The sequence below is a fragment of the Melospiza georgiana genome, chromosome 21, assembly GCF_028018845.1.
Source record: "Melospiza georgiana isolate bMelGeo1 chromosome 21, bMelGeo1.pri, whole genome shotgun sequence".
In the NCBI taxonomy this organism is placed as follows: Eukaryota; Metazoa; Chordata; class Aves; order Passeriformes; family Passerellidae; genus Melospiza; species Melospiza georgiana.
In genome coordinates, this window is record NC_080450.1 from 8507784 (window position 1) to 8518889 (window position 11106).

Sequence of the window (11106 nt, forward strand, 5' to 3'; positions counted from 1 at the left end):
GTTAGGTGCTCATTACAGCCAGGCTGGGCTGTGTGAAGGGAGAGTAAATCAGTTCAGGGCACACTCAGAACAGCAAACACGACTCCTCTGTGCCTCCCCCTGTGCCATTTATTATGTCCTTTCAACATGTTTGTGTTTTTATTTCGGTGGATCAGCTGTCTTTTAATGGCTGGGTGTTATTTTCTGTGCTCAGAGGTGAGAAGGTGTTTTATTGTTGGTCTCTGCTGCTTGGTAAAAACTTCAGGGTAGGTAAATTATTAGAAAAATTATAACTCTGAATGTCCTGGCACTGCCAGGGGAGGCTCCTCCAGTGCCAGGACACTCCACATGAGGCTGGAGCACAGAGGAGAGAAGGCAAAATTCAGTGATAAGAGCATAAAACACTGATAGCAGGCACTGCAGCACCTGAAATACAGGAGAAAGAAACCGAGACATTTTCCAGCTCCACTTTGCAACAATTTATTTATTTGGAATGCTTAAAAAAAAACAAACAAACCAAACAGAAAGAGAATAGAGAAAACCAAACTGATGCACAGACCACCCTATCACATGCTCTACGCCAGGTACAGGCTCAGGATGTGCTGTGGGTGCCAGAGCCATGCCAGGAGCTTGGAGGTGCTTGGGACGAGGTGACACCGGACCTGAGTGCCCTGGGACAGCGGTGATGCAGCTGCAGGTGCCCACATCTGCCAGGGCCCTGGTGTTTGTGCCCCCTGCCCGTCCTGCCCTGGCTGACCCACGGCTGCTCCCCAGGTGAGCCTCCTGCGTTTTTGGGAGTTCCCCACACCCATCCAGCACCCAGCATCCCACCTCCCTGTCACCTCCCGCCCGCTGCGCTCCTGTGGGCTGGGTGGGGAACGGGAGGGAAGGGGTGGGAGGCAGCAGGGGAGGTTTTGGCCGAGGCAGAGCCTCTCCCACCCAGCCCACCTGAGTTTCCAGGCGGTGCCAGCCGCGGGGCAGCGGCTCAGCACACGGAGCAGCTGTTGGTCTTGTTCATGGGCGGCCGGAGCGCCTGCTCCTTGGGCAGTGTCTCCCTCCTCTTGCAGAGCGCAGGGCTGAGCCGGCTGGGCAGGTTGGCCTGCTGCAGCAGCTCCCTGAACACCTCCAGCACGTTCTGGTTGTCCTTGGCCGACGCCTCCACGAAGCGGCCGTTCCAGTCCAGCTCCACCAGCGCCAGCGCCTCCTCCAGGGGCACGCGCCGCTCGCCGCCGCTCTCCGCCTTGTTGCCCACCACCACGATGGGAGGGAACTTGTCCTCCTTCACCTCCAGGATCTCCTCCCGCAGGCTCTTGACGCTCTCGAAGGACTCGGCGTCGTCCACGGCATAGACCAGGGCGAAGGCGTCGCTGTTCTGGATGGAGAGCTTCCTCATGGCCGGGAAGGAGTAGCTGCCGCTGGTGTCCAGGATCTCCACCTTGACCGTGGCCCCGCTCACCTCGTACTCCTGGCTGTGCAGCTCCTCCACCGTGCGCCGGTGCTTGGGCTCGAAGGTGTCCAGCAGGAAGCGCCGGATCAGAGAGGTCTTGCCCACGCCGGCGGCTCCCAGGAAAACCAAGCGGACGTGGTTCTTCTCCTTGGCCACCAGGGACATGGCTGGCACGGAGGGCACAGGATGCTCCGCAGCTGGTGCTCACCCTGCAGGTGTCCCTGGGTGCCTGCAGCCCCGGTGGTGTGTCCCTCTGCCCGTCCTCCTGTGACTCAGCGCAGCCAAGGAATGTTGGTGTCACCGCTCCGCGAACTTCTCTCCGCGGACTCTACAAGCCCCGAGCCCGGCTCATTTTTTTATCCTGGTCCCTCTGTGCCATGTGGCACCAAGCTGTCCAATCTCTGAGGGTTGTGGGTGCTGGAGGAGGGAGGGCAGGGAGGGAGGAGAGCGGGGTGCTGCGGGCCAATCCGCACAGCGCAGCCCTGGAGTGCAGCAGCAGCATTGCTGCATCGCCGCCGCTAGCGCAGGAAAGCGCGGCACCGCCAGTCCCCACAGAGCCACGGCAGCTGCCCGGCCTGGGGGACACTCAGTGCCCATCCCCAGCCCTGGCGTGGGGGACACTCAGTGCCCATCCCCAGCCCTGGCGTGGGGGACACTCAGTGCCCATCCCCAGCCCTGGCGTGGCTCGTGGCCAGCGCTGGACAGCGGCACCCGCGGCGTTTCCTGCGCACTCGTCTGCAGACAGAGCTGCTGTGAACGTGCCCAATCTCCAGTGAAGCGATGAAATCTTTGGCTGGAAGGGGAAAATAAACTCTCCCGTCTGTCATAACCTCCTCATTCAGCTGTCAGTTACCGGTGATTTTTGTGAAATATTTAACCAGAGGGGGAAATGAAATCTCCGCGAAGACGACGCGCGGCTCTCTGGGAGCAGATGCCGGAGCCACGGCCCTGACCCAGCACTGGGGTTGCTCTGGAGGTGCAGGCTGCCCCAGCCAGGTGTGTTTGCTCAGCACTCACCTTCCATCCCTCTCTGGAGCCTGGAGCTGTCCCAGAAGCTGATTGATGCGAAGTACAAACACAAAGGGAGCTTGCACAGAAGTTCAAATAAGTTTCTGTCACAGACATGTTTTATGAAAAATCCTTTCCTTAGGATTTTTCCTCCTGAGAAGCTGAGAGGCCTCAGGAACAAAATGTAAACAATGATTATCTGCTGCTGTGGAATGCAACAGGTGCATCTGTGATTGATGCAGTTATTTCTAATTAATGGCCAGTCACAGTCAGCTGGCTTAGACTCTCTGTCCAAGACCAAAGCTTTTGTTATCATTCTTTCTTTTTCTATTCCTTTTTGCTATTCTTTTAGTATAGTTTTAATATAATATATATCATAAAATAATCAATCAAGCCTTCTGAAACATGGAGTCAGATCCTCATCTCTTCCCTCATCCTCAGACCCCTGTGAGCACTGTCACAAGTTTCTAACCTAAATTTGTGGATGTGTGGTTTTTTTGGAGCTTTAACTCAGGTGTTCTTCCATCGCCAAGTGCCAATTCCAGAATTTAGTTCTGGATGAATTTGTTCTGTTGATTCCAAAACCCTTTTCACTGGAATTACTCCTGCCTTTTCATTCTCCAGTTATTGTGCATTTTAGCTGTGTTAGGAGCTTTCCCAGCTGATCTTATTATCAGGAGAGCCAAGAGATTATATCAGGATGAGCAGGGCCGTGTCCTGGTGTCAGCCTGCCCTGGGAGAAGGGAAAGGTTGGGTCCCAGCAGGACTGACAGTGGGATTGGTGTCCAGTGCCCCACAGCATCACTGGTGATGCACCTTCCCTCACCAATGTGAAACTCCTTCTGGGGACACTTCCTGAGCCATGAGGAGATCCCACATGTCAAGGACTGAGCTGTGGGAACTGGAAGGAGCTGGGGATGCAGAAGATTTGATGGCAGGGTAACAGCCTGGAGGTGGAGTGGATGAACAGAGGGTGCATGAAGGAAGCAGTGATGGGGCTTGGTGCCAGTGCAAATGAGGAGCTGAAGGCAGCAAGGCAGGACAAGTAATCTCAAGCCAGCCCTTGGAAGCTGTTTAAAGCCAAACCCCTAATTTTTTTTTTAATAGGAAAGAATTTGGTTAATGCCTCTTTGTGTTTGGTTTTCAAGAGAGATGGAAAGGGTTTCCCACAGTCCCTCCCAGCTGCTGCAGCAGAGCTCTGCAGGCTCTCAGGATGTGATGGGGGCTGTGGTGACCTTGCTGCTGCTCATTTTCCCAGAATTTCATTCCAAAGGGCCTCAAAACATGGATATGTGCAATCTCACAACACCCAGCTTCTCCCTGACAGGTGCAGAAATGATGCCCAGGGTGAAGGAGGAACCCATGGCAGGAGGGAATGGGAACCTTGGGCTCCAGGCACCCCATCCTGGCTCTAAACCATCTCCCTTATTGCTGGCAGCCAGGGAAGGCAAATGCCAGGCAGCAATGCCATCCATGGAGGGCATCCAGAGCTGGGCTTGGGGAGGGACCCTGGTGCTGTGGGAGCCAGGACTGAGGCACATCACAACCACTGCCCTTGGTGTGGGTCACTCCTGCAGAGTGTGGGCAGGGTGAAGGGCCAGCCTGGCTGTGGCACAGAGCTGTGGCACCGTGGGCACACCCAGAGTCACACAGAGCCTCACAGAGCCAGGCTCTGCAGCCCCCCTGGTTTTTCACATCACTTGTCTCCCCTCAGTTCTCACATCTGTGCTGCTATGGTTACCAACAGCCTGAGAGGTTTTAAATCTCCCTCAGAGCAATGGAGGATTTCAGGGTAATCTTGTTAGGAGATGAGCAATGAATATTTCCAAAGGCCTTTTGCATGGATAGCTGTTCCCTGTGAGCTTATGGCCCCTGACAGCAGGGAAAGCAAAGCACGGAGGACTGAGCAGGGAAGGATGAGCACAGAGACTTGTTTGCCACTGCAGCTCTTTGTGCTCACTGCAAAGTCCCTAAATTCTGAATTTTTCAAGCAGTTAGGGTCACGTATTACCCCCCAAAAAAAAAAATTCAGTCTGTGTTTCTTCCAGGGAAAGACTCACAGGGCCTTTATGGGCACTTGGAGATGGGGACAGTGATGGATGGAAAAGCTCTGTGTGCTGCCCAGTGGGGCTGGGATGGCTCGTGGGAGTGCCCAGCATCCATCTGTGGGGTTTTGTGATCCAGGTGTGGTTTGGATCCTGCAGCCAGGGCACATCCTGCACCCACAGGCACTGGAGCATGGCAGGGCAAAGCCTCTGCCAGGGCTGAGCCAGAGCGAGCCCAGGGGGCAGGGGATTGTGACACCCCAGGGACAGAGAAATGAGACAGGGAGGGAGGGAAAGGAGGCCTGAGCAGGGCAGGGAGGAGGGGGAATGGGGAAGGGATGACAGCAGTGCTGGGCAGGAGCTGGGATGGAGCAGGGTGAGGTGTGGGCTGGGTTTGGGGCAGGGTGAGATGTGGGGTGGGTTTGGGGCAGGGTGAGATGTGAGGTGGGTTTGGGGCAGGGTGAGGTGTGGGATGGGTTTGGGGCAGGGTGAGATGTGGGATGGGTTTGGGGCAGGGTGAAATGTGGGGTGGGTTTGGGGCAGGGTGAGGTGTGGGATGGGTTTGGGGCAGGGTGAAATGTGGGATGGGTTTGGGGCAGGGTGAGATGTGGGCTGGGATGGAGCAGGGTGAGATGTGGGATGGGTTTGGGGCAGGGTGAGATGTGGGGTGGGTTTGGGGCAGGGTGAGATGTGGGATGGGTTTGGGGCAGGGTGAGGTGTGGGGTGTGGGGTGGGTTTGGGATGGGTGCAGTCCCCGCCCCAATGATCACAGGCAGGTCTGGAGCAAGCCTGGAGATGTTCATGGTCATCCTTACCCCAAATCCAACCCTGTGCAGGGCTGACAGAGCAGGGGGTGCCCTGTGGGAGGAGAGGGATGCTCCCCAGGGTCCCAGGGCTCAGGCAGAGCCATCAGCCCAGCCTGGGGTGCTGGATGGTGCCTGCCTGAGCCAAGGGATGGGTAAAGGATGGTCCCTGCCTGAGCCAAGCCCCCGTGGGCTGGGCAGCCTTTGGCAGTCAGGAGAGGCCAGTTTGGGTCAGAATGCTGGGAAATGGTGATGGGGCTGCTGCTTGCCACTGTGAGCTGGTGCAGGGGCCAGGGAGCACAGGACACAGGAAAGGGCTGAACCCTGCTCCTGGGGAAAGCCAACAGCACAGCAGAAACCCTGGGGTGTGCTCCCCTCACAGGCTGTTTGCCAGCAGGAATATTGAACAATGTGGTGCCTCTTCTGTCCCTGCACCAGCCCTCAGAGCTCCTCTGCTGGAGGGGTGCGCTCTCCCCAAAAACATCCTGATGTCCTGACAGGGTTTGAGACATCTTTTACAAATACTTGTCTCACTTTTCAGCTTATGTCTGGTGCCTGAAAGTGACTGAGTGAGGGGAAAGCCAGCAGGGCACAGCAGCCCTGCCCGCTGGCCAAGGGCTCCCCAGCCCTGCTGCTGCTCCCAGGTGGGAGGAAGGCAATGTGCACCCTCAGAACAGCCTGTGCTGTGCCTGGTGTGCTCTGGGGAGCTCCTGCCTCGGTGCTCACAGGGAACAGCAGCTCTGATGTTCTCAGCACTGGAGCTGCTGGTGCTGGGCTCTGCTCCAGCCCTGGACACGGTGCCCAGATCAGCTCTGCTGCTCTCCCAGGGTGACAGAGCCCTGGCTGGCCCATTGCTCACAGGCACTGAAGCAGCACTGTGGCTGTGCTGGTGAGCAGCCTGCAGCACCGTGGGGCATTCCCAGGAGCCTGAGCCAGCTGCTGGAGCTGCTGCTGAGTCCTGCAAAGGGCACCCAGTGCCTCAGCAGCCTTTGCACCCCACAGCAGCACAGGGACAGTGAGCACAGCCTGGGTGGATGCTCCCACCCCACCCCACCTGCTCGTGCCCCTGCCTCTGCTCCTCCCCTTGGAGAATTCACAGAATTCACAGAATCACTGAGTTGGAAAGAAACCTTCAAGACCATCGAGTCCAACCCAGCCCCAACACCTCAACTCACCCCTGGCACCCAGTGCCACATCCAGGCTTTGTTAAACACACCCAGGGATGGGGACTGCACCGCCTCCCTGGGCAGCCATTCCAGAACTTTATCACCCTTTCTGAGAAAATCTTTTCCCTGCTCTCCAACCTGTATTTCCCTTGTTGCAGTTTGAGGCTGTGTGCTCTGGTTGTGTCAGTGCTGCTGCAGACAGAGCCCAGCCCCAGCTGAGCACAGGCACCTTTCAGGAGCTGTGAGAGTGACGGGGGCACCCCTGAGTCTCCTTTTCTCCAGGCTGAGCACCCCCAGCTCCCTCAGGGCTTCCTCACAGGGTTTGTGTTCCCAGCCCCTCTCCAGCCATAGATCCATGGTGGATGGGAGGTTGGCTGTGTTTCCAGCTGTGTTTCCAGCTGAGGTGCTGAGAGGGAAGTGGCAGCACTGGGAGCCCTCCTGCCCTGCCAGCTGTGCCCCAGCTGTGCCCCTCACCTTGGAGGGTGGATCGTGGCTTCTCCCACCTGGAATGAGCCCAGGTGAAACAGGAGAGGGAGGAGCAGCTGCTGAGGGACAGCACAGGGCCAGCCCGGGCTGTGTGAGGCACAGGAGGGCGCAGGGTCAGCGAGGCAGATCCTCCCCCGAAAGGGTTAAAGCTGCCTCTCCGGAGATGAAATCCGAATGGCCTTTGATTCAGCGGCCGGTGAGAGGAGAAACCCGAGCCCTGCGGCTGCCGCCCCCCTGGAGGGGATGCATACATGGATCAGCCATACGTGCTGCTCCCGCCTGGCACAGCCCGGATCCTGTTCCCTGCGGGGCCACCAAGGGCCACCTGCCACCCCGAGGGGCACAGCCGGGGGTGCAGCACCTACAGAGGGCCCCACAAACTCCTGCCCGTGACCCCCAGGGCCAGCTGGGCTCAGAGGAGCTGGGTGTGAGAGCTGAGGGCTGAGCTTTGCCCACAGCCCCGGGCTGGGGGTCAGTGGGGATGGAGGAGAGTGGGGCTGTGGGAGGACATCCCTGCTGGAATCACTCATCACTTGGGGGAACCGAATCCTCACCTGCTGATCCCTCTCACAGCCAGGCTCATGGAAAGCAGGGTCACCTGTGCTGCCAGCAGCACAGAAACTCAGCTGGGACACCCAGTTTTAGGCATAGGATGACCCTGGCACGGCTGCTCTGCCCCTCATCCTCTTCCATGCCTAGGAGACCATCTGGGGTGTGGAACCCTTCCCTGACCCCAGCCCTGTTCCCTGGGGAGGGCAGGAACCACGGACAGCCTGTTCTGAACCACCTCGGGTAACAGAACCCAGCCTCCCTGTAAACAAACACCTCACCAGGGACTAGAGGGATTTAGTGTAGCTGTGCTCAGGCTCAGAGGAGTTCCTACAACATCCCTTATCTTGCTCTGGTTGGATTATTGGCTGCAGCAAAGAGCTCGCCTCTCTCCGGGCCACCAGCACGGCTTTTCCTCGGGTGACATGGGGTGACAGAGCAGAGCTCTCAGGCCATCAGGGGGTGAAATGTGTGATGCTGAGGGCTCCTGCAGCCCTGGGGTGCCAAGGGGGAGCAGAGCCCCAGCGCTCTGTTCTGCCTGGCTCTGCCTGCCTTTGCCCACTGCAGTGGCATCGAGGAGGGAAGCCCAGGCCTGGCAGGTGCCTGAACCTCTCCAGGCACAAGACAAGGCTGAATATTGGTGCTGATCTGCTTGGGGGCCCAGTAAAGACTGGTGAGGTATTACCAGGTACATGGGCAGCCAGTTGTAGCTGATTTCCTGCATGCTGCTCCTCCACTTGGGATTGAGCCCTGAGCCTCCTCCACTTGGGATTGAGTTTCCTCCATGTGGGACTGAATCCTGAGCCTGAAATGTGGAGAGAGGAGAGGGAGAGGGAGAGGGAGAGGGAGAGGGAGAGGGAGAGGGAGAGGGAGAGGGAGAGGGAGAGGGAGAGGGAGAGGGAGAGGGAGAGGGAGAGGAGCTGCTCCAAAGCTCAGAGGAAGCCTGGCACCCTCGAGGGATGGCTGCAGGGATTTTGGGGAGGCAGGAGTGGGTTTGAAGCTTCTCATGGCGGTGGCAGAAGGAGATGGGATCTTCAGCAGATCCACAGCATTAACACAAGGTGCAGGGAGTCTGGTGCTGGCAGGGGATGCCCAACACCCCAGGTTTGGCAGACAGGAGCACAGAGAGGTTCCTCACCCCTCCAAGGTGCTCTGCAGCCCAAACAGGGCCAGGATCCCTCTGTGCCAGGCTGGCACCGAGGCTGTCAGGGCACTGCCCCATCCCCAGGGCTCCAGGCTGTGCCCCTGCCCAGGGCAGTGCTGGCAGCCAAGCCTCCCCTGCCCCTGTCCTGCTCCATGCCATGCACAGCCAGACCTGATGCTCTCACCCTGAAAACAAACTGCTGCTTCTCTCTTCTCCTTTCCAGAGTGCATGAAAATGTCATTTTGTAAACATCCCCCAGCGCTCTGCCTGCCCAGGGCTGCCTGTCACCGCCCAGGGGCCCTTCCCCACTCACTGCATGGCCTTGGCTCCCTGGGCTTTCATGCCACAGCTCCCAACTCTTCCCCCAGTGACTTCTTGTCCTTAAATAACCAAATAAACTTCACATGATGGGGCACAAGTGACCTCAGTGTTGTCCTGGAACTGAGCTGATTATTGCCCTAGACACATTTATGGTCAAACTGCTCCTTCCAATTCAGGGCAGGAGCAAAGGACAGCTCTAGCCAAAAGCAAGGTTAAAATAAAATGAGGCTTGCATTCATTTTACAGGGGAGTTAGATGCTCCCTGTGAATGTGCCAGGCCCCACAGTGTGGGGGACAGGGTGGCAGCTCCTTGACTGCTCCTTCACTGTGGAGTTTCAGCATTTTGGTCTGCCCACCCCCAAAACCTCTCCTCTTTTGGGTTCAGAGGAGAAAACCTCTGTCCACCACTAAAACCTCACATCTTTTGGGTTCAGAGGAGGAAACTCTGAAACCCACTCCCAAAACCTCTCCTTTTTTGGCTTCAAAGGAGAAAACCTCTGCCCTCCTAAAACCTCTCCTCTTTTGGGTTCAGAGAAGAAAACCTCTGCATGCCCCCAAAACCTCTGCCCACCCCCAAAACCTCTCATCTTTTGGGTTCAGAGGAGGAAACCTCTGCCCACCCCTAAAACCTCTCCTCTTTTGGGGGCAGGCAGAGGAGAAAACCTCTGCCCAGCCCCAAAACCTCTTTTCTTTTGGGTTCAGAGGAGGAAACCTCTGCCCACCCCTAAAACCTCTCCTCTTTTGGGGGCAGGCAGAGGAGAAAACTTCTGCCCAGCCCCAAAACCTCTCATCGTTTGGGTTCAGAGGAGAAAACCTCTGCCTGTCCCCAAAACTCTCATCTTTTGGGGTTCAGAGGAGAAACCACTGCCTGTCCCCAAAACCTCTCATCGTTTGGGTTCAGGGAGGAAGCCCCTGCCCCCCCAGTCCCCAGCAGCCCCCCGGTGCAGCCCCCGTCACCCTAAGAGCTCCTGACAGCCCCGCTCGGGCAGCGCCGCCGCGGCTCCGGCGCTGTCAGCGCATCTCATGTTTGTGACATTGTTCCTGTCAGGGAGGATCAGCAGCAGCCAGGCCTGGCTGTGCCCAGGGGCACCGCCCTGCTGAGCCTGGCTCCAAGCTGGCTCCCAGTTTCTGGCATCCACACGGCTCTGGAGGTTTTGGTTTGCTCCAGGTTTTTGTTCGGGAGGAATCGCAGCGGTGCTGGTGAGCCATTGATGGCAGCTTGGCCTGGCGGCTGTGGAGGGGCTGTCCCTGCTCTGGAGGATGGGCTGTGCCATTCTCAGGCCTGCAGGGCTCTGCACTGCCCTGCTCCAGCCCCCTCCTGTCACTGGGAGCAGAGCAAGGGCATCCACTGTGAGCAGGGACACTGGGGACTGTCGCCAGCAGGACAGGCTGAGCCAGGAGGAGTGGGCATGGAATGACTGAACCATGGAACCATGGAATCCCAGAGCTATGGAATCCCAGAGCTATGGAATCCCAGAGCCATGGGATCACAGAACCATGGGATCACAGAACCATGGAATCCCAGAACCATGGGATCACAGAACCATGGAATCACAGAACCATGGAATCAGAGAACCACAGAATCACAGAACCACAGAATCACAGAACCATGGAATGACTGAACCATGGAACCATGGAATCCCAGAGCCATGGGGTCACAGAACCATGGGATCACAGAACCATGGGATCACAGAACCATGGAATCCCAGAACCATGGAATCACAGAACCATGGGATCACAGAACCACAGAACCATGGAATGACTGAACCATGGAACCATGGAATCCCAGAGCCATGGGGTCACAGAACCATGGAATCACAGAGCCACAGAATCACAGAACCATGGGATCACAGAGCTGTGGAATCACAGAACCATGGAATCCCAGAGCTATGGAATCCCAGAGCCATGGAATGACAGAACCACAGAACCATGGAATGACTGAGCCATGGGGTCACAGAACCATGGGATCACAGAGCTGTGGAATCACAGAACCATGGAATCCCAGAGCTATGGAATCCCAGAGCCATGGGGTCACAGAACCATGGAATCACAGAGCCATGGGATCACAGAACCATGGAATCCCAGAGCCATGGAATCACAGAGCCACGGAATGACAGAACCATGGAATCCCAGAACCATGGAATCATAGAATCATGGA

At 57.3% G+C, this 11106-nt stretch overlaps 1 protein-coding gene across 1 annotated transcript; it reads right to left on the reverse strand.

Moving 5' to 3' along the window:
• Nucleotides 1–964: 964 nt before the first annotated feature.
• Nucleotides 965–1591, reverse strand: LOC131092356 (GTP-binding protein Rhes-like). Its single transcript, XM_058039016.1, has one exon. The coding sequence runs from the start codon at nt 1589–1591 to the stop codon at nt 965–967; it is 627 nt and encodes a 208-aa protein (XP_057894999.1).
• Between the last annotated feature and the right edge of the window lie 9515 nt (nt 1592–11106).

Bases quoted from the DNA above. Each gene is read 5' to 3' on its own strand.
- LOC131092356 (XM_058039016.1), bottom strand. From the start codon at position 1,591: ATGTCCCTGGTGGCCAAGGAGAAGAACCACGTCCGCTTGGTTTTCCTG.